At 40.8% G+C, this 27,643-nt stretch overlaps 1 protein-coding gene across 4 annotated transcripts in view; it reads left to right on the forward strand.

The window, feature by feature from the left end:
* The first annotated feature begins 3,939 nt into the window (after positions 1-3,939).
* The window catches only part of arb2a (ARB2 cotranscriptional regulator A), a 213,512-nt gene continuing 189,808 nt past the window's right edge, over positions 3,940-27,643 (forward strand). For 3 of the 4 annotated variants that reach the window (XM_061672243.1, XM_061672240.1, XM_061672241.1), the window contains exons 1-5: positions 3,940-4,022; positions 4,471-4,607; positions 6,370-6,471; positions 10,504-10,604; positions 26,329-26,394. In XM_061672243.1, coding sequence (XP_061528227.1) covers positions 4,499-4,607; positions 6,370-6,471; positions 10,504-10,604; positions 26,329-26,394 — 378 coding nt within the window. In that variant the 5' untranslated portion in view covers positions 3,940-4,022; positions 4,471-4,498. The remainder of the gene's footprint in view (positions 4,023-4,470; positions 4,608-6,369; positions 6,472-10,503; positions 10,605-26,328; positions 26,395-27,643) is intronic. The other variant, XM_061672242.1, reaches the window with a different exon arrangement.

Genomic DNA, 27,643 nt, shown 5'->3' on the forward strand with positions numbered 1-27,643 from the left:
ATAGGTTACAATGAGAAAGAAAAGAGTCAACTAATCAGTTGTAGAAATAAAGTTTGATTTGATTGAAAAGCCCATTTTGTCATTGTGCAATCAATGTTGAAGGTAAACACCAGGAATAAGTTATTGATTGCATCATGTCCTTCCCTGTTACATATTCTGTGCATATGTACACTAATAAGATTCTATACAGGAGTTGCATGATTGTATAGAATAATTTTGGTTCAATTATTGAGCTACATGAACAGCTCTCAATGCAATTGTCCACCACTGCAAACTATAACAATGAAAAAAAAAACATACTTTATTGTTAAATTAATGCCTCTCTGAAAGTAGCAATCAAAACTGAGCAGTATCTTTGTGAAGGAAGATATTTTTGGGGGACAGACCTCCTATTTTATTAAATTGTGCTGGTGTATCTTATGTTGTGACTTATGACTATTGTATGTTGAAATAAGCAGATTCAAGTTTGTTTACAAGTTAGCTCATGCGCACTCTGTTCACTTCCTATGTCAGAAAGCATCTGTCCTCTTCCAGAGATGGATGCTCATCTTTTAATGCAAATGAAGCAACATTACAAATACCAAACCACTTAGACGACACAAAAGACAATGAAATGTTCAGAAAGTCAATTCTGTCTCTGTTGCAGAACACAGGGTAAATGGCAACAACAGCACCATTAATCCTTGCAAATGTACGCTATTTAACATAACAAAAACGTTTTAGCTGGGTGATGCAAGTGTTTGAGTAGCTAAATTGTTCTTTAAGATAAACTGCTTTCTCCTTTTAGCTTCTTATTTTTCAACCATCCTCGAATAAACACATTTTGTTGTTCCATACTGTTTCAATTGCAGACAAGTGGTGGGTTCAGCTGACACCTGTCATTGAACCTGACAATACGAATCACAACAAATCATTACAAAGAATGGTTCCTTACAAAGAATATATTGAATATTGTATTCTACAGGACTCATTTGAGGATTATTAGGGCCACGTAAACATTTCAATCAGATTCAGAATGCATTCAGTACTGACTTATATAAGCATAAACAGCCCCAGATTTGTGATGCTGGTATCAATTTCTGTTTATGTTTGTACAGTAGTCACAAAAATGCATGCTTCACACTTTATGACGTATGCACGATATATTGAAAGCTAAATTACAAGCTATTATGTTAGCAATAATGTTAAACCTTTTGACTCCTTATAGAAAGAACTCACCTGATAACGTGTCTGTAGTGTTGAACTGAGAGGAGTTTTTCCTATATTGTGCATATCTCATGTAGCCAAATCAAGACACCAAAAAAATAGAAACACAAATCCTCAAAACCTTAAACCAGAATAATAAACATGTTGCCTAGTCTCTGACTAGTGGTACCTGAGAAATAGTTCCTTAACTACTACTCCTACTAAATATAATAATAATAATAATATGGCAGCATGGTGGAATAATGGTTAGATTTGGAGTGTGAACCTTGGGTGTGGCCTTCCTGTGTGGCGTTTGCATTCTCCCTTTGCTTGTGTGGGTTTTTTCTGGGTACTCTAGTCTCCCTCCAACTATAGACCAGTGTCAGATCTCCCCTTTATCTCCACAATGTTTGGAAAATATATATATATAGCACATCAGATTAATAATCACATGGCCTTCAGCAATCTATTTGAACTATTTTAGTCCGGATGCAGGGCAGAGCACTCTACAACAAAGAGCATGTACGAATGGATGTTTTTATGTTTTATGTTTTTTATATATATATACATTGTTCTTTGTGACCGTGACCTCTTGGAAAAGTAATTTCGTCCTTCTGTACCACCCACATATATTGATGACTGACAATAAAACGCTCATGATCTTTTACTAGCTATGGACACTGACACCTCATCAATAGTAATATTTACTCGACCCCAGAGCTACCTTTGATACTGTTGATCATTTTCCTGGTTTAAATGTTATCGCGCAGAGAGAACATACAGTGTAATTCATGGCAATGTGTGAGTTTTGGAATGTGACCTGCGGAGTCCTGCAGGGATCGGTGCTCGGCCCTTTATTGTCCATTATCTATATGCTGCCACTTATAAATAATAATAATAAATATGACGTTGACTTTCACTATTATGCTGATGATATTCAACTATACACGCCTTAAGGACTAATTTACCAACACACTTGCTGTTATCTGGAAGCGTGTCCTGTTTAAATGAAACAATGGATGTCCTCTAACGTTTTGCTTTTAAACCCGTTGTCCCGATGGCCGTAGGAAAAATAGTCGGCACCACAGCTGGTTTCAGCCTCTGCCTAACTACACCTGTGTATCCAATGCTTTCTCAAAACATGCCGGTTCGAAGTGATCGGCACAGAGTTTAGAATGCTTGCTACGTTTCTTCCCCTGTCGAATGAATTTCACTATCCACTGGTCACGTATTCCTTCTTCACTTGGAAAGCCCCCCCCCCAAAAAACTCTTGTCGCTGCCTGAACCATTTTTACAACCAAATGCCACACAATAAACCATCGTGACATTGTTAAATCATAGGACGGGAACAGCATGGAACAATTGCACACAAAGCCAAGTGAACAGGCTGTTTGGCTTGTGTGACGTCACAGCGCCAGAAAGAGACGAAGACTGGAAGGCGCGGGACGCAAAAATCAGAAGGCGCATTCTGCATCATCCATCCATTTTCTGAGCCGCTTCTCCTCACTAGGGTTGCGGGCGTGCTAGAGCCTAGCCCAGCTATCATAGGGCAGGAGGCGGGGTACACCCTGAACTGGTCGCCAGCCAATCGCAGGACACATATAAACTAACAACCATACACACTCACATTCACACTTACGGGCAATTTAGAGTCTCCAATTCGGGCATGTGTTTGTGATGTGGGAAGAAACCGGAGCGCCCGGAGAAAACCCACGCAGGCACGGGGAGAACATGCAAACTCCACACAGGCGGGGCCGGGGATCGAACCCCAGTCCTCAGAACTGTGAGGCTGACGTTCCAACCAGCCGCCCATTCTGCATCATATTTATTGATTTAACTTCTGTATATCTGCCATATAATCACTTCGAAAAGGCAGATGTGGTTTGTAAAGGGGTTCTAGCGTTATAAAGAAACATTTTAAAATATTTGTCCTCTGACCTTTGAAGTGCACGTCAGCAACATTAACAGAACATTTTTTTTTTTCCATCTTCACGATATCGCTATGATGCGACCCCTTATCTCTGATGTAGAGGACATACAGTAGTTCATGCATTTGATATCGCCTTGACCATTTTAACATGTTGCTTTCTGGTCTACCCTGCATTTGTACAAAAAGCTGTAGCAAGACCCTTGACTAGGTCAAGAAAGTTTGATCTTATTACCTCAATACTGCCAACTTGGCCCCAGCTCCACCTGAGGTGTGACTTTAAGGTTTCCTTACTTACTACTGAAGTTTGTATTATTCAAAATTTTGACTCCAATATTTCCCCATTTACTGCAAGTGAACATCAGCTCCAAATATCAGTTATCAGCCACTTTGACTACTAAAAATCGGGATAAGGCCCTGAAACAAAATAACGGTCAATCTCTAGTTGCTACCAGGGGAAGTCGTTATTTTTTGTTCACTGTCCGGGCTTTTGAAGCCCTTTGAGACGCTTTAGTGATTAAGGGCTATAAATAAACTTGAACGACCAAAGTACATTTAAGAGTCTGTACTTTTTTTTTTTTTTTACTTTTGTTGATGTACAATAGTTGTATCACTACTTTTACTGACTTGCCAAGTTCGTCCTTGGCTCAATAAATACACTTAACTTGTGTCGCAAAAGCATCTCAAGGGCTGGCTCAACAGCAAGCAGCAGCCGCAGCTGTAGCAGCTGCTACTGTTCCTTTAAGAAAAAAAAAAAAAAAAAAAAAGCCTTCCACTCCGTTGCCCCGGTAACCCGGAAGCTTGGCGCCTTCCACGCGCATCTGCTTGAGAGTACTTCCTGTTTGGAGAGGTTGTCCAGGAAGCAGCAGCAGCGAGTGTCCTGCCTGCCTGTCGCATGTTCTCGAGACGTGTGAGTCAAACATGAACAGCGTGCTTCTTGTCTTCTGTCCAGCTACCGTGTCTTGCTTTGCTTTTAAAAGCACGTGAAACAAAAAGCACGACTTACTCGTTACTGGCCTCGCTCGCTCGCTGTGGCGCCTTATGGAGGCGGGCTACTTTCTTTTGAGTTAGACATTTTGGAGACTTTAAACGAATAACAATACACTTTTGCTGCCTTTTGCAGATGTGTACAGCATTTACACATTTTCTAAGTGAAGCTAGCACGAGTCATTGTTGTACTAAATTAACTGTGAGGCTTCCCCCCACCCCCCGTCCAATTTAATTCCACTGGATTATTAATATATTAGCATGGTCACAGTTGTGGAATAATAGATAAGCATGTATTTGAATTAGTACTCTTCTTTTTTTTTTTCTTTTTTTAACATAATTTTTTTTTCCCATTGTCTCACCTGTCACAGGAGACATCTCTGTGATTTTTGGGACCTGATGCTTAGCTCTCAGATCTGTGCTGCTGAATCAGCTGTGTGCATATTGTTGATCGCCATGGCCCAGGTAGCCGGCCAGGAGGATGGAGAGAAAACCACAGCGCTCAAGGGTGATTATGTTATGATACACAAATATAAGACACTGTATGCTAATGCTTAGCAGTGGCAGGCCGTGAATTTGGTATTGTGGCCTTCAGTGGGGTATCGCCCAACAACATCAACCTCTTAATATCATCACTATCACGTCACAATTAAAGAAACCATCAATACAATATGAATGCAATTTTCCTCATTTGGAACAGTTAAGAATATTCAATATTTATCAAGCAAAACAACAAAAAAAGTGAACAATTTGAATAAAATACATCATACTCACCAGTGATGCTGATTATTAAATGTACTGTAGGATATGTGCAAATCGCTGCAGATGTGTTATGCTTGTCAAACTTGGCTTGTTCTGACCAAACAAGAGGATGGGAAAATGCTGTCGTTATTTTGGGCCAGCTAGCTAACCCTCAAAGGTGAATTTGAAATCTGATTTGTTTAAAAAAAGACAGTTCCATTGCTCATATAGTTTTACATTACATAGGCCAATGCCGGCACTACTGATTTTGAAGGCCCTGGGCAGATTGGATTGACATGGCACAACAAAGAGGCTGATTGGACAAGAAAAAACAAAGCTAAACACAAAATACAGGTACTGGAAGGAGTTCTGCCAAGAAAATTGCAATGAAATGAAGAGAATAGACTTTTAGGAATAAACCAATATAATTTCATGGAAAAAATGTTTCGCGTTTGTTGTAAATGTAGGCCAGTGCTTCTTATAGTTTTAGCCTTGCTTGACCTGATGGTTTAGTAATTGCTGCACTACTGGTTGTTGTTCCAGTATTACTGTGTACTTCACCTGCACATTTAATAAAAAAAACATATACAGGAGTTGTGTCAAGACATCTGCATTTACACAGCTAAAAATTGTCAGTTTTGACTGACACTCTTTGCAGTGGTGTAGAACAGCAGTGCATCATATTAAGAGCTAATTCTTATGCCTTTTTAAGGCAGGATCTATACTGCGGGACCAAATGCCGAGTTATTGCCTATATCTGATATACATTTTTACTTTTCATTTGAACTGATTAATTTACTGAATACGATCCGACCTACATGCGAAGACTATACAACTGCCGTCACCAGGCAGCAAAATCACTGAGCTAAATAATCATAAAAAAATAAGCACAGTTATACATTACACACCGTTTCGTTGGTCTACACCAATTGATTAAAAGGAGGGTAACCTCAGCATTACCCCGCTGGCTGTCATCTGCAATTTCTTTTCAATATTTCATCATCGATACACATTGAATTTAGTATATTTAGACCATTGTCTAATTTGGAGCAGGTGTTTTCTCATGGGTTTATGTTGTTTGAGCAGCTGCAGGTGTGTGTACATTACATCACTGGTCGGTACCCTACCATAAGCAACATTGACAAAAATCATCCATTCAGCCATCCACCCACCCAACCAACTAGGGACAGTTTCAGTTAGACTAAAATGCATATTTTATTGGGGTTTTTGTCATTAAAAAAAACAAAACAAAACAATAACTCAGAAAGGCAACACAGAGCCACACCTATCTCACACTCTGTCAAAAATATGTAAAGGCATATTTTTGGATGGAACTCTTGCTTTGGTGCTTATTAGTTTGAATTGTTATCTACAGTCATCACTCAAAGACCCATTCACCATTGTGGTTGGGCCCTAATTTTTGTTTATTCTAATGTAAGACAAGAAATAGTCAATTATAAAGAGCTTTGCTTTTGAAATTTCTGAGGGGATTAAGATAAAATAATCTAACATGACATTCTCTCTCTTAGACTTGCTGTCAAGAATTGATTTAGATGAACTCATGAAGAAAGATGAACCCCCCTTCACTTTCCCCAAAACCCTGGAGGAGTTTGAATATGCCTTCAATGAGCGTAAGTACACATTTAAAGGCATGGTTTGTAATGTTTGCAGGAAAATAACAAAGGTTTGATGATGTTGTCAAATACTCTGCTGTAGTTTATGCAAAAAGTATGTCCATAGACAAGCAACCTGTAGTTTATGCAAAAAGTATGTCCATAGACGAGCAACCAAGAAAGTAATCTATACAGCGGAACCTCAATAAAACGGACCCCTCTTTATCGGATATACGGACCGTTGGGACTGAACAATGTGTCTAAAAAAGTTTCCATTTGTCACTTAAACTGCTGTTGACAAAGTCTTTTAGTTCCAGAGTTGGCCGCTGTTGTGTATTGAGAATGTGGCGCATATTCCGGGTGACAGCAGCATGTTGAATGGGCACTGACGTGGCGGCCATTTCATGATGGTTTAATCTATTGTACCGTAGAGCCCAGACAGAGAGCACAGAGAGAGAAAGAGAGAGAGAGAGAGAGAGAGAGAGAGCGCGCATGGCGGCAGTGATAACTGAGGAATACAAACACGTCTCTGGGGTCTGGAACACGCTATTTTTGGTGCAGTAAAAATTTTTTGTCAAGCCGTTCGCCTTTGTCAACTGATTTGGAACTAAGAAGCACACAAATTCCACGCGGCTCATGAAAGCGACTCGCCTATGACGAGTACTGTACGTCAAAAATGTCACCATGACCAAGAACACTGGTGTGGTAAGTTTGTATGAAATGTGAAAATTTCAAACATTTACAAGCTTTTTTTATATTTATTTACAATAACTTTGTACTGCACTGGCCAGTTTAGGCCACGAAAAAAACCTTCAAAACAATAATTTTGTACTGTACAGTAATATGGGTGCATATAGCCTTAAAAAAGTGCTTCAATGTAACATACAATTGGCTATATCGGACGACCCCCCCACCCGTAATAATCTGTACTATGGACGTTCGACTGTATCTGCTTTGTTCATGCTACCGTTACTCACATTAAATATTCAAAATCTCAATTTACAACATTGCGTAATAGTAAAAGCTAGCCATTTTCCGAACCGCTTTTCCTCACTAGGATCGCGGGTGTGCTGGCGCCTATCTCAGCTGACGTTGGGCGAGAGGCGTTGTTCACCCTGAACTGGTTTAATAGTAAAATCGAAACAATAAATCAAGACGAACAAATAACTGCAAAAACAATGTGTAGCATCTTTCACAATGGCCAGCTAAGATGTTGCCAACTCAATTCAGCTGTGTTAATGCACACTTGCTTTGGCGATTTTTGTCTGAAAGGCACAGGTGAATAAATCCTTGCTGTACTGTCATGCCTCTGCGATTTATGCCAATTTACTGGGAATTCACTGGGAAAGTGGCTTATGACTGTCACACATGATATGTGATAAACTAATAAGTTTAAATTTATCTCAGTTAATAGGAGATACTAGATTGACTGTGTCAATTGAGCTTTCTTGTCATTGGGCAACTCCCTTAAAATCTTTGAATCCACAATTGTCTTTAAAATGTAAGTATTATTGTTTATATGAAAAGAGATGGCTACAGTAACTGAGTTTAAATTCCAAATTAGGTTTTGCTGCTAGACTTCTCATTCCAGGGACTAAGTGAAGTTTGAGTGATGTTATTCTGTAAAGTTTGTTTTGCTGAAATCATGTTATGTGAGCCAGTAAGCAAATGACAACATACCCTAAATAAAATTTATTTGGGGGCGTGTGTGTACGTGTGTCCAGATGATCTAAAAGTCTCTTTAGACTTCACCTGGCTGACTTTGATCAAAGCAGGTGTGAAAAAGGGGGGGTTGGAAATGTAGATGCATGAGAGAAGGTGGGGGGTGTTTTGTGGCTCTTAGCATTCCCCTCCAGCTCTCCCTCCCTCTGTTCTCTGTCAGTATCTCTGTTGGCTGTCTGGCTGGCTGAATGTGGGACATGTTATGTTCTCTACGGCCCGTCAGAAACCTACTCAGCCTTGCCCTCTCCCTGCCAGATCATTTGCATAATTTCACTGTGCCTAAGAACAGAGATGCAGAGAAACATACCAATCTACCACACCCCTTTACGCTGTAATGCCGCCTGCCAGCGCCGTTCCCCTGCCTCAGCTAGGTGTCCCATGAAGAGATGAACACTTTTTTTTCACCTTTCTGCCTTTGCTGCCCTTTACCTCCGTATCGTTTTTCTCATATACACTCCCATCATTCCATGCACACACATATGCATATCCCTACCCAGCTTTATAGCTTGTCCCTTTCTGCCAAGGCCTATTTTTGAAGAAGTGCGTTTTTATTAAAGGCACCTTTCCCCCTGAGGCAGGTGTCTCCAACATGTCTTCCTCACAGTCATTGTGGCTCTCATGCAGTCCCACAGTTGCAGCCGAACTACCATGGCTCGAGACAGGTGGAACAAAAATGTTAATTTGACAATGTAATGACGCGAATGCCGACAAGGCTGTGTACAATAGTTTGCAGGTGTCTTAATCACTGAAGATGATGGCTTCATTTTGCTAGCCCTCCGGTTTTTCCATTACTGGAAATCCAAGGTTATGTACACCTAATTAAGCGGCCAAATTGAGAACAGAATGCTAATTATGACAGAAAAAGAGGAGAAAAGTTGAGAAAACGTTATTCCTCAGAGAGTATGTGTTGGGGGAGGCGGTGTAGCTGTACATGCCCTCACACATGCAGACACGCACACGCACTTTTCCTCAAGCACATACACTTTTCCCATTTTAGGATTTCATTATAGCTCCTTGTGCTTCTCTTAGGCGATGGTGTTTGGATCCTCTCTCCTCCATGAATGCATAATTGATTTTCTTCAAGGTACTTTAGTGCTTTATCCTAACTTCTCAACACTCTTCTCCTCTTCCTCACAGGCACAAGGGGGTTTTGAATACAACGCGATGACAAACCAAGATTAGGATTAGGCGTTGTTCAACAACTAACCTACAAAGCCGAGGCTTTGTATTTGGACTGTAAGGTGTATCACGTTGAAAATGGTAGAATTTAGTAGCCGACGAGAAATAGCTTAGATATTTGTTTTCCACAATAAAGTATGAGGGCCCTCTGGCTATTTGAGTTGCATATGCGTACTTTTTAGTGGTTTATTTTATACAACTTTTGCAGTCATAAAGGTCAAAATTTAATTTAGTAGTGCTTAGTCTTTTATTGTGTTGCAGTGTCAGCCGAAGGATGGATGGCCTCATTGGTGCGGTATAAACCTTGAGATTCTCCAGCTATACAAGGGCAATTATTTGCTAAAAGAAACAAGAATGATGAAAGTTCTCTCTGAAGAGCAGTTTTTCTCCAAAACTGTTCTTAAAAGTCACCCAAATAGGTGTGTTGAGTCAGGGAGATTGTGGCCTCTGCTCAAAAAGATGCCTTGCCTCAATTAATCACTGGGTGCATAATTTTTTGAAGAAATAACCACGTCCATTGGCGAATAGTTGCATCCTTTTTTGGTGGTTCCACTAGGTAGCTGTTCATTACCTTTTTCTTTTTTGCACCAAGCTTTTATTTTCCTCACTTTGTAAAGTGCAGCACACAAAGCCAAAAAGCTTGTTTCCATTCTTTATGCAAACCAACCAATAAGAATTGGCTTGAAAAGAAACAACTTCATGAAGAAAACAACAAAAAACTAAATAAACATCAGCCTTGTCTGACCACCATGCAGCAAGAGCAAACTTGAATATACTGTACTGTCCACAGTACAAACCACACTGTCCAGGCAGTTATGTCTATCATAAAAGTGGCAGTAAAGAAACAAGTAGGAGAAGGTGGATTCCGCCTCAAATGAACTACATTCTTAATAGAAACTGAGACAATTTCACGTAAACTGCTTAATTGCAGATCCATCCTGAGGCAAGCATTTGTGCGACCTTCAAATATTTTTTTGGTGCGTTTTTTATGCAAGGAAGATGAAATTAATGAAGCTGGGATCAGTGGTCATGCATGCCCAGTATTAGGGACCTCTTATAACACAATTATGCTATGACTATTCCATATCACAACTATTGTTTTTTATTTTTATTTTTCTAAACCACTTTCATTCTCTGTGGCTCTCGTAGATGGCCAGCTCCGACACATGAAGACGGGAGAACCTTTTATCTTCAATGCACGAGAGGATCTCCACCGCTGGAATCAGAAGCGTTATGAAGCTCTCGGAGAGGTAAGGGATGCTATTTGAAGTCTAGAAACTGTGCAGGGTCATACATGAGCCCTGGTCAAATATGTAGCCTATGTAGGTTTGACAGAATACAAATAACCATTTAAGCTGACATTTGCTGTGGTGAGAACAAAACGTTAGTCTTGCTAAGAAATGCCAAATACATAGAGAAAGCACGTCCTTTTTCTCCCTTCTTCATGTGTTCAGTGAAAGATAGCACAACGCTGCATATCATGCACTGTTGTTGTCGAACATGAATAAATCCGGCCAGCTAGCCAGCCTTTCATTTTCATTCTCCACAAGTTTGATCTCATGATGCTAGCATACCAGCTGTTTTACCGCACAAATTTGTAAAATGTTGGGTCCAAATCAATCCCAAAGTAGATGCATTATGAATGGGCTCAGAGTGGAACAGAACTTTAAAAGAATGACCTTGCCAATAGCGTGTGTAACACCTACTTGTAAACTGATCAGGTGATCTGTAGTATCACTGTGTTTTAACAATGGCCACTGATGCCTTCAAAGTTATTCACAGGTGTCAGACCCGTCATGGGCCACATCGTAGTTATTGGTTCCTTCCAAGGCCGTTGATGGTGAAGACAATATAAATATATAATCACTAGACTTTGCACCGATTTTATCGGTCGATAATTAGCATTTTTTGCTGATCGGCTTTAATGTCATAATAATTCGCTGATCTGATCAATGACGTCATTGATCGGCTCCGCAAAAGACATTTACTGCGCTTCACCATTGTGCACAGTATATTTGAATCCAAAAGCTAGTTTATTTTTAGCTTTGTCGCGTGTCTTTTGTAAACAATAAACCTTTGTCTTGTAACTATCTGACGGCCAATAAAGTTATTTAAAAAAAACATGACGGCGGTGGGCGGCACGGTGGACGTCTGCCTCACAGTTCTGAGGACCTGGGTTCAATCCCCGGCCCCGCCTGTGTGGAGTTTGCATGCTCTCCCTATGCCTGCGTGGGTTTTCTCCGGGCACTCTGGTTTCCTCCCTCATACCAAAAACATGCGTGGTTGTCATGGTCTGTGTTTTGGTTTGGGTTGTGTTTAGTTTTGTTCCATGTTTTCCTGTGTTCCATGTTTGTCGTATGCTCATTAAGTTGTTGTGTCCACCTGTTCTCGTCTGCTTTGTGTCGACCAATCAGCTCTCTCCAGCCACTCATGTCTTGTCCAGGTGTTCCTCGTTGTCTCGTCTATCTGTTTGCATTTAGTTCCCTGGTTTCTTTCAGTTCTTGTCGGTTCATTGTCGTTGTCACATGTCTCTGCCATGTCATAGTCGTCAGTTGTCTTTATCATTGTGGTATGTTATTGTCAAGTGTCATTCTTCCTTTCTATTCCACGTCTTACTCACAGGTCATAGTTTGTTTCCAGTTTTAGATATTCGAGTGTTTCTTTGTTACTTTGATTTGATTGGTATCTGTTGTGGGACTTTGTTTAGTTTTCCCTTTTTGAAGATTAAATATTATTTTGAGACTCCCGCAGTCCTGCCTTGCCTCCCTGCTTCCCTGCAATTGGGTCCACCATTTTCTTGCCTTGCGTTACTCGCCCTCGCCTTAACCACGTACGTGACAGTGGTAGGTTGATTGAAGACTCTAAATTGTCCCGTAGGTGTGAATGCGAGTGCAAATGGTTCTTTGTTTGTGTGTGCCCTGCGATTGGCTGGCAACCAGTTCAGGGTTTACCCCGCCTCCTGCCCGATGATAGCTGGGATAGGCTCCAGCACACCCGCGACCCTTGTGAGGATAAGCGGCTCAGAAAATGGATGGATGGATGATGGCGGTGTGGAACAGACAACACGTCTGAGTCAGACAACACGTAATACCCGAATCAGACTACAAGACAAATTTGCTCTTTCACAATTGCACTATGTCAGACGACTGCGATCAAATATTGTATTCCAATACCACCACATCCTGTTTTTTCTGATCACACTCAAGCGCGACCGGATACACTCGTTACCATGGCGACGACAACAATAATGGATCGCGCCATGTGTTTGTCAGAACAAAATGGGGAAAATGGGGTGGTCACCGGTGCTGAAGAGAGGAGAGGATGTATGTTTAAGGCTTGCTTGAGGTATGTTCCCGTACTTTTAATACGATACTGCTCGCAAGCAGGCAACAAAGCGTTATGTAGCCTAGCAAGCTAGTGGTAGCACGAACGGTTGTACGTAAACATGCCGCCGTTCTGTCGAATCATGCTCTAAAGTTTCGGTGTGGGTGAAGTAATTTAATTAAAAATGAAGTAATTTAATTACAGTAAGTTAGCACCCATTATTTCATACACGATATACATTATTTCATATTTCATACACGATATACACGATCTGACAAGAGCAGTGATTTCCAACCTTTATGGAGCCAAGGAACATATTTTACAATTGAAAATTCTCACATCACACCAACAAACAAAAATGTCACAAAAAGTGGATACATTAATTACTGTATTTGCTTCCTGCCATCTAATAGAAGACCATTCATTTGTTTTGTCTATAACTATGCCTCACTGGCATAAATGGAGGAACAAAGATACATTATTTATTGTTCATACAATTTTTTCAGCAATATACAGTAAATGAACAGGTCATTTAAATAGACACATTCCTCCATCATGTTCATTGCTCAGTTTTTTTTTTTTTTTTTTTGTCAATGTCTTTATGTCACAAAGGTGTTCTCTGTCAATTGACTGTCTTTTGTCGTACTAGAGCGGCTCCAACTACCGTAGACAAATTCCTTGTGTGTTTTTTTGGACATACTTGGCAAATAAGGATGATTCTGATGTGATCGGTTATCGTTTTTTTAAACTCGCTGATGGGTAATCGGCCCCAAAAATCCTGATCGTGCAAAGCCTAATAATCACCCAGTATTGTATTGTGCACTGATTGGTGACGATTAAACCATTCAATAGTACACTAATATTACTGGCAGTAATACCAATATTAGTCTAGTCCAATTTTAATCGTAATAAACGGCACTAGGCAAGTGCATAAATTAGCGGTGGCCATTTTCATTGGGAGCATTAAAAAGGATTCTTTGTCCACTTCAGTCTTTATGGACCTGCCCAAAGTACCCAAACTAATGCACAGGGAATTTATTATTTCATTAAGATAATGAGACAGATATTATTTTGCAATCAGTTTTCTTTTCATTAGAATCTTTACACACAGATTTTAATTGTTGTGTGCATTCTTTGAAGTTCAAAGCTAAGTGATGGAGGTGTTTGTGGGAGCACCGGGCTGTTTTTATCATTTAAAACACAGGAAGAAAGCAGCTCTCCTTTGAGAGTCAGCCCCCTATGAGGGATTCCCGCCTGTGAATGCACTATCTAGCAGCATCTAAAGGGGATGTCGATACAAATACATGGCATCAGACTAGCAGAGGCTCTGAAAACAGCAACTCAGGTTTAAATGTAAGCTCTGGCATCCGTGGGTGGCCAAACATTTGGAGGAAAACAAATAGTCATCAAGCATTATGTATGCAAATGTTTATTCATCACACAATTAAAACATTGTCAGAAGCATGGGGGTAGTGTTGAAATCAGCACATGCAATGACAGAAAATACATACATAGCAATATAGGAGGTTGAGAAGATTTAGAATATAGGGACACCATCTGAATGAATAAGCACTACCATCTATCAAGGACACTCAACTAAAGGGAATTTAACTATAACTCACTCACTCACTCTCTCTCTCTCTCTCTCTCTCTCTCTCTCTCTCTCTCTCTCTCTCTCTCTCTCTTTCTCTCTCTCTCTCTCTCTCTCTCTCTCTCTTTCGTTCTCTCTCTCTCTCTCTCTCTCTCTCTCTCTCTATCTATCTATCTATCTATATATATATATACATACACACACTGAATACAGTGATCCCTCGTTTTTCACGGTTAATGGGGACCAGAACGAAAGGTGAAAAACCGCAAAGTAGGATTTGCCCCCCGAGGAATTTTCGTGTATGTGGGTACCAGAATGTTTAAAATATGTAAACAGTATTTATACTTTACATATTTGAGACAAAGATTACAACAGTACATGTATTTACTTAAATATTTAATTATAAAACCTTATACAGTAATTAACATTATTATACAGTAATTAACATTCATCAACATTGCCTTCTGAGATAGGCGAAGAGGCTTGTGTTGTTGAGGTTTGGCCTTTGTCCTGATCATATTAGTGTCCAAACTTACTGTCTTTTCCGTGCAATCAGCAATCCACAATGCCAATGCCGCTTCCATTTTCACAATTCTCTTATTACGCGGAGTTACCACACGTTTCGCTTCCTTATTCAAGGTTATTGAAGCAGTTTTGCGGATGTTTGCTTCCTCTTTCTTGATGTACCGCACTGTAGATTCATTCACGCCATAATGGCGTGCCACAGATGCATAACTTCTGCCCTCTTTGATCATATCTAAAAGTTTAACTTTTTCGCTGATGGTCATTATATTCTTCTTCCTCTTGGGCGCCCTGGAGGAAGCATTTGCAGGGACACAGCGCTTAGGCGGCATTGGAAGGGCTTAACTAACCAAAAAAAGTTATCGCTTAAAAAAAAAAAAAAAAAAGCTATCACGAACACAACACTAAGATACAGTATGCGAGACAGTCAACAGTGTGGACGAGACTGGCGAGACACAACAAGGGAAGATGCTGGGTGAGGCTGCGATGATGCGCAGCCAATCAGCTAACGGGATAAATCCACTCGTGCTCTCATTGGTCGATGTTGCGCCGGGAACCAATCACGCGACTTGTATGAGTGCCCGTGGCATGTACAGTACAGTACAGGCATGTACAAAGCCTCTGAGTCAACTCATCTCTTTGTTGGCATGCAGGGAAACCTTCTCTTGTGCGCATCAAAATGAAACAACGCGTCTTTCCGTAATATGGCTGCCGATATGGCTGTATTTTTTATTTTTTTATGAATATTTTGGAAAAACCCGCGAAGCACTGAAGCCGCAAAACGTGAAGCGCGAAGTGGCGAGGGAACACTGTATACTGTATATATATTTGTTTTGGTTGTGATAGTAGGTTATGCTGCTTAGTCAGCCCGTATACATGCATGAGAGTTTCAGTCTTCGTGTTGCATTTTGCAATTTCACTGTCCTGAGCTGTTGTCTTGGTTTAAAAGACTCCAGCGACTTTGTTTGACAAGATGTTTGTAAGTTGTAAGAAGGTAGATATGCAATAAAAACTTTTATTTTGGCTTGAACAGGAAGACCAAGACTTCGCTGTACCAAACGTTGAAACTGAGTGAACAGATTGAGATGTACTGTAGTTAACTGTGGGGTTGTTTAACCTGATGATGTTGCCTTGGCTTGACGCTCACGCTGACTCACTTGCCAACTGGAGCTTAGGGGGAGTCCACTGCTTGCACCCTGTCCTCCCTGTGTTGTTATTTTTCCTCCAAATGTGGCACATATGGTTGGTCAGACGTCACAAGGATAGAATAAGCATTCATGGATGGCCATTGGCCATTTCTCACCTGAAAATATCACAACTCCTTCTATCAACCACAATGTAGAGTAAGTTGGTAAGAGGGCATAGGTGCATGCACATCCCCAGCGGCACAAATATTCATTCATATACCCATCCCTTCCTCCACACTTTCTTCAACTGTTGTTGTCTTCATAGTGGTGGTGTGTGAATGGCAGCCCAACTGTATTGTCAGACACATCACAGCACCAGATGTCCAATTTGCACTTCAACCTCATCTGAATGGAGGGACCCATAGCAAAATGGGAGCATGTGGATAAAGATGTGATGTCCTCCAAATTAAAAGAAGTGCAGTGAATGTACAGCTCGTCTTTAAGCCATGAAAACTTTTTTCAACATTTTTACATGTTGAACACATGGCGTAATTTGCGAACTACAAGAGGCAGGACTGAATTTTCAAACTTTTCTATTGTGCATTCATTCACTGGCCACAACATATGGTTCAGTACTCTCAGATGATCTCCAATGCAAGAGCTCTAATGCCTTTATTTTCCCATATAGTGTAGGTATGTGTTTAATCTTGTACTTGTAGAATGCTGAGTTTCTGTCACTACAACAAACTGTTGAAAGAAAAGTAATAGCTCACTTGTACTTAAGACACGTTAATTTTGTCTGTATTTTGTCTCATTTATTTTTTTGAAACATGGCATTGCTTTTAAGTTCTATTCAAATGATTGTTGATCTTGAATCTGATCAGCGGCACTGATGCAAGCGGCAGCCTTTCCAGTAGCTCCGACATGTTAGGTTTTCAGAGGTAGTTTTAGTTAATTTAGTTTCTAGTTTTCACCTTATTTTGGACTTTCTATTATATTTCAAAGTGAGGATTTGTATAGATGTTATGTGTAATATATTTATTGTTTTAGATCATATTAGTAATATGGCATGCCTCTTTGTCTTGTGTTTTCATTGTGGAGACTAATACAATAGTGAATTTGAATGAATAAGTAGTACCTACCCCACCCCAAACGAGCCCAATCTAACCCAACCCACCCATCCAACCCACCATCTGCCCATCCATCCATCATCCATCCATCCGTCTGTCCGTCAAACAAATACTGAAGCTACTGGAAGGCTTTTTAAAAATGGCATGATGCACTGTGAGGTGTGTGCATTGCCCTCACACAGATTTTGCACACGTTGTTAATGGGCATACCTTTATCATCAAGATAAAACACTAGAGTCTCCCAATCTAAACCCTTGAGTTCTGTATCATTATCCCTATCACTTAGTCAGCTTCTTAGTCAGCTAAGTTGTCTGTTGCAGTAGGATGTGTCCCTTACAATACATTACTAAGTCAGCATCTTTTTAACACAGCGGCATCTAGGTTTAGACAGTTTTCAAAATTATACCTTAGGAAAACCTAACTAACTCCCAAATGAACATTATTTTTGGTATATTAATCAAATTCCCCTTTACCTTTCTCTTTGTAAGTGAGCTCATTTACTGATGCATTCCTAGGTCTGTTTACTAAATTTCAATATCTGGCAGTGGAAAAAAAGGACATCTGTGCTTGTCTGCTTGTGGTTAAGTAGGACAAATAGCAAAGCTGTAAAAACACTAACCTATCAAGCTATGCTATCAGCAACATAGACGCGCTTATGATCCGCTATCTTAGTTAACCTCATTTTATATCGCACCGATGAATTTTTCAACACAATGGCTACACGACTGCTTTCATGCAGTGCAAGGTGTGTGAGTGGTGTTGCTTAGTGCACCGGGGTCACCTCCGCCTGTGTCGGTGTCAGCTGTTGTCTAATTCCTGCAATTCGGTGATGAATGTCTCTGATGGAACACGAGCATAGGGCCTGGCCCAGATGGAGCTCTATTAAGCTGTTAATAAACGAGGATTCTTCTCTGCTCTGCCGGCATCTGTGACATGGAAGGCACTTACAAATTTGCAAACACACACACACATACACATGCATACACCCGCGCACACACTCACAGAGCCAAAATATTATAATGAAGTAAAGCAAGCCAGATGGCTGAATTAGAAAGCAGTCTCATTTTCTCTTTATCTCTTCCTCGCTCTTATTTTCTTTCTGCTCGTCTCTTACACAGTCAGCTACCTCTCTTTCTCATCCTTAGCCTCTGTCCCACACTCTGTGTCCACACTATGTGTAGTGGGTGTTGTCTTAGTAGTGACAACCTGACTCGGGTTTAGACACTGCAAAAGTTTTATTAAAGACCTTGTAAAGTGAATTCACAGATTTGTTTCAAAATACATTGTTTGAAGATAATGCTGAAGACGTGCAAAGACTGGTAACTATGTCGTACTTCATTGTGGCGCTAGAGCGTTTCACAACTTCAGTTTTTCTGATTTTATTTGGTCGTGGCTAAAAAAGGGACCAGGCCCTGGCATGAGTCGCCCATCACCCACTATATAACTACTAATAACTAATAACTTGAGTGGCTTCGTTTGCATCAGCGGTTATCCAGCACAATTGCGACGTGCAGTTAGCAAGCTAGCTATACCTACACCCTGAAAATACATCTTCCTTTCGGATAGTCTGCTATTGTGGCCCCTTTAGAGCACCTTGTTGTCGGCTGTGAGTGTGCGCACGTCGTACAGACAAAGACGGAGGAGGGGGTAAAAATGTTTTCAAAACATGAGAGACAGCATGTGGATAGGGGCTTTGTACTGGCGTGGCTGCTGTCGGGAGTCAATGTGTGGAAAAGCCCCACATGACCCAATGGGATGTATTGCAGCCACCGAGGCCTTAAATGGATATACTGTATTTTTGCCACTCAAATGTGTAGGCATACGAAAGATGCTAGACAAAGTACCATCCTTTTTTACAGGTCAGCGTGCTTGTATTTCAATTACAGTTGAGCAGGACATGGTTTCAGAGCATTCAGCAGATACCCACAGCGTTTGTTAGCAGAAAGTGACTTGATTTTTCACAATTTTTAAGTTTCATTTTCTATGATAGGCAATTTTTTGTAACCATTCAAAATTGGCAGAGTTATTAACAACAATATTCTCTGGGGTGTGGCAAATTTACAATACATATTTATTTTCAGGCGGCACGGTAGTCGACTGGTTAGAGTGTCTGCCTCACAGTTCTGAGGACCCGGGTTCAATCCCCGGCCCCGCCTGTGTGGAGTTTGTATGTTCTCCCCGTGCCTGCGTGGGTTTTCTCCAGGCACTCCGGTTTCCTCTCACATTCCAAAAACATGCATTCATTGGAGACTCTAAATTGCCTGTAGGTGTGAATGTGAGTGCGGATGGTTGTTTGTTTCTATGTGCCCTGCGATTGGCTGGCAACCAGTTCAGGGTGTACCCCACCTCCTGCCCGATGATAGCTGGGATAGGCTCCAGCACGCCCGCGACCCTAGTGAGGAGAAGCGGCTCAGAAGATGGATGGATGGATTTATTTTCACTTTACGGGGACTTGAAACAAAACGCAGAAAGATGGGAAAAATAGCTTCCTTTGACTAATAGAAAAAAAAAACACATTAGCTGTCGTTTTCTAGGGCCTTTTTTTGAAAATGGCTCAAATTAGAAAGCTTGGAGACCTCCACTTTAAGCATGAAAATACCCTAGACTAGTCATGGACCTTTTTTCTTGCCAAGTTAATGAAATCACCCAGAAGAGGGACTATAAATGGCAGCTGTCTGCCCTTCCTGACTCACCATCATCATCATCATCTCCCAGCCACACTTTGAAATACCGCCAGGAGGAAGCAAGCGCCGTCACACAAAAATGGTTGCAGGGCGAGGTGAATTAGATTCGAAAGAGAAGGGAATCCTACAAAGGGAGGTGTCAGTGTTGGTCGTCGCAGTGCTGGCATCTGTCGCTACCGCCATCGCCCACGGTGGCATTCACGACTTTACTTTGAATTAGCCCGCTGCTGGCTTCTCCGTTAACACCTGAGCAGGTCATTATGAGATTGTTAGGGGAAGAGGAGTGGGAGCGAGAAAGAGGAATATCTTATCCCGCCTAGTGTAAACAGTCTGTCAGTCTGAGAACTTTTCCTACCCCTGGAGATCCTTGTCTCCTCAGACAGTATGACAGAGACCTCATGGGAATTATGCCTGGCTTTCTCTCTCTCTGTCTCTCTTTGTTTCCAGCATGGACTGACAGATCACAAATTCACAATACTAAGTCCTATTTCAATGCTACTTTCTGTTGGTACACAAGGCTGACTTAAAATAAACAACCTTTTGCTTAATGCTCTCTCTCATTCTTGAAGTCTCTTTCTCATGAATATGCCTTGTTGTTGTTGCCACTGTTGTGTTGTTTGGGGAGATTTTTCTTTTTTTCCATCCTCTCCGCTAGTTTTTTTTTCCTTTTCCTTTTTTTTTTGTTTTTAAGTACCGTATTTTCCGGACTTTAAGTCGCTCCGGAGTATAAGTCGAACCAGCCAAAATATGCATAATAAAGAAGGAAAAAACATATATAAGTCACACTGGAGTATAAGTCCCATTTTTTTGGGGGGAAATTTATTTGATAAAATCCAACACCAAGAACAAACATTTCATCTTGAAAGGCAATTTAAAATAAAAATAGAATAGAGAACAACAGGCTGAATAGGTGTACGGTATGCTAACGCAATGACGCAAAAACAACGAACTGAGAACGTGCCTGGTATGTTAATGTAACATATTAACCGTTATTCAGATAACTATAGCATAAAGAACATGCTAAAACGTTTTCCAAACCATCAGTGTCACTCCAAATCACTAAATCCAATGAAATCTTCATCCTTGGTGTCACTTCTAAACAACTCCGCCAACTCCGGAGGTAGACGATGCGCCGCTTCCTCTTCTACGTCACTTTCGTGAGGCCTAGAGCGCCCTCTTGCGGTTGTCAGTGTGAAAATAACATGTGAAATTATATAATAATGTGTTAATAATTTCACATATAAGTCGCTCCGGAGTATAAGTCGCACCCCCGGCCAAACTATGAAAAAAACTGCAACTTATAGTCCGAAAAATACGGTAAAAACGCTTTCCAGGGTGTAGACAGTGATGCCGCACAGAGCACCTCCTTGGATTCCAATATAAACTGTAAATTGCCCCTTTGCCTTTTCTTTCGCACCAGTTTTCTTTTACTAAGCGGCATTCTGAGTGCTGGACGGCAGAGAAGAGATGTGTTTGTGGTTTATGCATGAGTACATACATTGAGAAATCCACGTTATGACCAAGTTTTGTTTGCTGTTGTGTTTTTTGGAATGGCTCACAAAAATAACACTGCCTTCTAGTCGAGGAGCATCCCTACAATGTATCACCTTCGTTGTCTGCAAAACTCAGTTTCCGCAAACTGTTTTGTTGAACGGTTCATTTTGGTATTGCACACATTTTTCAATGCTACTTTTGGGAAGTGTCACAAAATATCTGAAATATTTTGAAAAAAATATTATATGCCATGCAACATTTCAGCACGCTTCCAATTCAATATGTGTGTTGCTTAGTTGACAGAGTGGATGAATTATTACCTAATCTCCATGCATATATTTCGGACATGCTAAATAGTCACATGTTATTTCCCTTGCACAGCAGCACAGTCACTTGCAGCTCTCATCAGAAGACCGTGTGCACCAAAAGTACACTTAAAACTCTAAATATGTGTATAAATATGTATACAGTACCTGTGTATAGACATGTCACAAACACTCACTGGCCACACGTGTGTGTGTGTGTGTGTGTGTGTGTGTGTGTGTAAACCATTACAAATAAAAATAAAGCCAGATTACAGTGTGCAAATGTACACACGGATAAAGACCTTGGAGACATAGTCTGTGGTCTAATGAAACTAAAATTTAACTCTTTGACCGTGATGAGGATAACAATCCTCGTTATGACCAAAGTTTGGATAACAATCCTTTTGAAAATTTATGGGCAGACCTTAAAAAGGCTCGTGTGAGCAAGGTGGCCTAAAAACCTGGCTCTGTTACACCAGTTCTGTCAGGAGGAATGGGCCAAAATTCCTGCCAACTATCGTGAGAAGCTTCTGGAAGGGTATTGAAAACGTTTGACCCATGTCATACAGTTTAAAGGCAGTATTTAAACTTGTAACTGTGAAGAAAGTAATTAATTATTGTCCCCCAAAATAATCCTTCTCTCATTATTGTGACATACAGTACAGCAAATAGAAATAATTTTGACAATCCTAATTCACCCAAAACAGGAAAATTTTAGTCTGATTTCATGTCAGAGAGTGAGAAAATGTCTATTTACATAGTTTATGTAAAAATCTGCTTTCAACTGTATACTGTACATAGTCTGTTCGTGTGTGAGGTGCCTAAACTTGTCTGACTTCCAACAAGTTGGCATTTCTCTTCCTCATAACCGACATTACAAGCCAAGACTCACTGCCTAATCTTTATTTTCTACTCAAAATTTGCGCCAATCTCAAATCCAAAGCGATGCAACAGCGCTATATGCTATCTGTTATTCATTACACTGTTTTACAAACTTGAGTTTCAAAGAAAAGCTGGGTGAGACCCTCTTCCATGCCTACCCGCTGAAAAACGTACTTAATGAATATATACTTCACTGGCAGTTAACATTTGGATTGAAGTTGACGAAAATAAACGAATACGTCAGTGAATATGTTTACATACATTTGGTGCACAAGCTCTACGGAGCTTTGTATCCAAATAGCCAGCGTGTCTGCACTTGGAGTTCAAATGATCGGCTGCTGTCCGATTGTTGTCGCAATTAACAAGTTTCTGATTGTCTCCTCTTGCGCCAGTATATTGTGAAGTAACGCTGCTGCTTTCGTTAAGACATTTGGAGGCTTTTAGGCAGACTTTAGTGAGTTGAAATACTTTGAACTTCCATGTTTGAGTTTTAAAAAACTGAAGGGCATCCATTTAATCTGAAATGTTGCTTACACACACACTAGGGAAATCCCCTTATACTGTACACACTCCTAAAGCGCTCTTACACACGTTACGGTACTTCTTTCACAGACTGATATGTGCTCTTATAATATACTGAAATACGTGTTTTAGTAGTGTGTTTAAGAGTGTTTCAGTAGTGTTTGTAAGAGCAGACATAATCCTGAATTATGTCTCTGGCAGTCCCTCGTAGGATCACCTCCTTTTTGCCTCAGGTGCGGTCAGACAAGCCAGGCGTGAGTCTTATAATCACTAGGAAGATACACACATTGATGAACACACAATAACTGACGTGCAGTCGTGCACTCTGAATGTGGGAAGTCTGTCTCCATCTCTGGTGAGGAGTTTAACAATGTAACCAATCTCCATAACCATTCCTCATTAAGCCTTCAGCCTGGTGTTTTATGGATTGTTATGTGGCTGAAGAGTTTATATCACTGCCCAGCCACTTCAAGGACTCTTATCAAGGCCTTGAACTACAATTACCCCCCTCCCCCCACCCCCTTCATCTGTGCAGCCTTCCACTGCTACTCCTGTCAGCTGTTCACGACAGTGGGAGCTGGCACCAGATTCTTCCTTCTGGGGATTCCCGCCACATTGCTCCTCTTTTGTCTTCTCTTATTCCTCTCACTGAGCTCTTCCGTCCTTTGTGATCCCTCTGTTCTTGTTTGCATTGCCCCATTGCTTCCACTGCACAAATAAACCGCAGACACGGAGGTGACCTCAGCCACAGCAGGCCAAACTCAAGTTCTCACACAATTGCTTTCGCAGTCACGCAGAGATATTGCAGCTCAAATGTACCAAAGACAGTTGTGTCTCATTGTGTTTTGTGTGACTCATCACCGATTGTGAGCACAAGCTTCATAACGTCAACGTCCGTGTGTGTCTGCACTTAAAACACAACAGTCAGTCCAATGATAGAGAGGATTCTATCTTGCCGTGTGAATGGTGTCATATGCACTCGCCAGTTACACAGGAAGTGCACAATTTAATCCAATACAGAAGCCTTGCGAACAATTCTCACAACAAAACCAGGTCATCCTTTTGGGCTGTCTTTGACACTGCTTGTGGCAAATATGATATTAGTTTATATCAGTAACTTGCCATAGGAAGCATACTTGGCATAAAGCTTATTGATTTGAATCCCTGTGTTTCGTCTGTTGCTCATGTTCTCTTCTTCTTGCTTTTGTTTTTCTTGGTCATGGTCGCAATTTTTGTATCCCCCTCTCGATCTATTTGTTATTCTCTATGAGTGGGTGCTCAGCCACCTGAGACACTAAACAAATAATGTAACGTACAGTGCAAATGAGATTTCCTGCAAGGCTTATTGATGTTATTATAAAGTAGGATACTGAAGCCCGAAATCATTTAAGTCTTCATCAGTCCGGCTGACATTTTAGTGAATTAGTTGATGGAGGCTGGGTGGATTGGGGGGCATTGAGGTGTCGTTGTTCTGGCTCTCTTAGCTGTTTTTCACGATAGGGTCAAATAGTAGATCGATCGTCTCATTTGGTCAGACGGGTGGCCTTTGATTGACTATCATAAGGCTAAGGCTCTAGCGCAAATGTTATTTGTGCATGCTCTTCATAAGCAGTAAATCAAGTTAGCATTGAGCTTGTTTTTGCATGAAAGCGAAGCGCGCTTTTGTGATTCAGTAGAATGATTAAAGTTATTATTGCCATCCTCCCCATTTAATGTAATTTTAAAAATGCCTGGACTTCAGAAAATACGATTTGGTCACTTGGTGGATAGATTTGAATGTTTCATCCAAAATCGCCAAACTCTTGCCTTACTTTTGGTACTAATCATGGTTGTAAGGAACCTTCTTGTGAGTTTACTTCAATACTTTGTCAACTGCACAATACCTATGCGCCTCAACTGTGCTCTGCTCATCTCAATTTGGATCAATTGGTTTTCCACTTTGAAACTGTTTCAATAGAGTAGGCAATTGAGACAACAGTAATGGTGAACAATTGTCTTCTGTGCTTATTTTGCAAGAGTATATTTTATTTTAGAAGAGACTTAAGGCAACGAGAAAATGGACCAAAATTGGAACAACCTGTAGACAGGGAAATACAACAAGGATTCAGAATTATTCTTTGAAATAGTTTGTGATAAGGCCTGGGTTTGACCATGGAAATGTACCAAATAGTGCGTAAAGCCATGGCGAGCCATCTAGGTACATATAGTGGGAAAGAGGCACTATTCTCTCATGTTACTTGCAGTGTTTTTAACAGTCTGCTTGTGTGCATTGCCAAAAAACTATTTTTGTTTATTCTGTCCATAAAATGTTAATTATCATGTGCTCTTTTTTTTTGTTTTTATCAAATGCAAGTTCTCTATAGAAAAATGTTGTTTCACTTGGTTCATTTTCTTCAGGAGTCCTATCTATCTATCTATCTATCTATCTATCTATCTATCTATCTATCTATCTATCTATCTATCTATCTATCTATCTATCTATCTATCTGTCTGTCTGTCTGTCTGTCTGTCTGTCTGTCTGTCTGTCTGTCTGTCTGTCTGTCTGTCTGTCCGTCCGTCCGTCCGTCCGTCCGTCCGTCCGTCCGTCCGTCCGTCCGTCCGTCCGTCCGTCCCTCTGTCTGTCCCTCTGTCCGTCCCTCTGTCTGTCCCTCTGTCTGTCCCTCTGTCTGTCCGTCCGTCCGTCCGTCCGACCTACCTACCCATAGATAGATAACAAACAAAAAAAACGATCTACCTAAATTCACGTGTGTGACAGTTACTATTGTTTGGAGGAGTACACATTAACATTGCAGTTAGTGTGCAAATGTCTCGTGACTGCATAATATGAGCGTCATTCCTGCCTAAAACTGAATCTAAAGATGATGGCTTTCTGCTGTAGGACAGTCCCTGGTTGATCCTTGTTTGTATTTGGGCTCAGTTGCTAGTCATTAGCGAGCGTGACTTTGACGCTTTGTAGCTGTGGCACCACCACTAGCCCTTGTTTCCTCATCAGACTGATACTAAGAAACCAAGCTGAGCAAGACGGGATAAAAAAAAAAAAAAAAAGAAAAATTGAATAGAAAGTTGTTAACGTCACTGAAGCATGAAAACCTTGTCCTGGGGTTGTAATGACTCGTATACAAGGTTCTTTAGTGCTGTGGCTCCAGGGATAAACATAACTTACATCAGCCCTTCTTCTCCTGTACTGTAGATTTCCTCTACTGGCACTTACAACCTCAACACTTGCAAGCCTATATACCGTAGTTTGTTTGTATCCTATTGTTTGGAAATACCTGGGATACTGTCTACACAGGGTAAATAATTCTTTTTCATTGATATGATCAGCATTGGAAAGAAACCGTTCAAAGTGTTACTGCTGTCACATCCTCTTGTGCATTTTCCCCCCCTCTCTAGATCGTCACTCAGTATGTTTATGAGCTGCTGGAGAAAAGGTGCAACATGACTAAAGCAATCCTACCAGTAAGTACTCCAACTGAAATGAGGCTTTTCCCAATTTTATAATATGCCCCTCAAGAGTAAAGGGACTTGAATATGAAAACTGACATAAATGCATCAGCTTCATCGTGTGATTATAATACTGAGTGCCCTGTTTAAAGAGAGCAAAGAAACAACAAACAAAATAAAGAAAATAGGATTGTAGGAGTAAGCTCTTTTTAGTCTTTGTCCATATCTTTATATCAGGTTTTTTTCTTACTTCCTCTCTTTCTTTTGCCACCTCCTACAGTTTGCCCTAATCCTTTGTGTAAAAGTGTCTCCCCAACAATTAACTGTTGTGTGATGCATCATTTCAAAAGCTTGCCGCTGCCGCATGTTGATACTTAATCTGTTTTGCATTCATGTGCTCTAAAGGGGGACCTTCTACTCTGCCATCGTGGAGATATTCTTTGACAAGCTCATCCAGGCTCAGCGCACTCACTTGATCCCTTTTATTTGTTGTTGAAAGCATGTTTGCCTCTTTTTGCCGCTATTTATGGCCCTCCCCTATGTCTCGCCTTCTTTTCTCTGTCTATAAAAGTTGTGATCATTTTTCAGGCTGCATTTATAGGAATGTTAGCCCGAGCAAAGTTAGCAGCAGCGCTAAAAGGCTCAATAAATCAAACCCTAGCTCGAGATTCAGTGCCTCTCATTAGCCACCCGTACACATTTACTGGTTTATCTGCCTGGGCTATTTATATCATTATTCCCCTGCAAAATGGGTCTGTTCTGTTTTTCTGTGGCCCACCCACCTGAGTGTATATGGCATGTGCATTTGTATATTGGTGGTGGGTCTGTCCACCTGCGTTGCATTGAACTTGTGACCACAGATTTTAAGAAGATTAACTGCAGCCAAGTATAGTGAGAGGGAATGAGGGAGCACCCGAGAATAAAAGGGCAAGATTTTCTCCCCCACTCAGTTCTCTTTGTCTGCTTGGATTAAGTTCTTGCAGCTGCCACCCATGGCTTTTATGGATAGTGTTTGTCTCCTTGTCTCCTAGGAAGTGCATGCACACAGTCACTTATCCCCTTTTTCTGTCTGTATCACTTTCTGTCTCAGTTTTAATCACTCAGAGGCTGTTTGCTTGTCATGATTAGTATGATGACGCATGTTAGCTTTTTAATGCGTAAAATCCATAGAGGTGAAGGCTGTTGCTTTGTAAACTCAATGCAATCAATGATACCTTTCACAATTAAGTCTTTCAAGCTACATCAATTGAAGCCTTGAATGTAA

This window comes from Phycodurus eques, chromosome 3, assembly GCF_024500275.1.
Source record: "Phycodurus eques isolate BA_2022a chromosome 3, UOR_Pequ_1.1, whole genome shotgun sequence".
Lineage (NCBI taxonomy): Eukaryota > Metazoa > Chordata > Actinopteri > Syngnathiformes > Syngnathidae > Phycodurus > Phycodurus eques.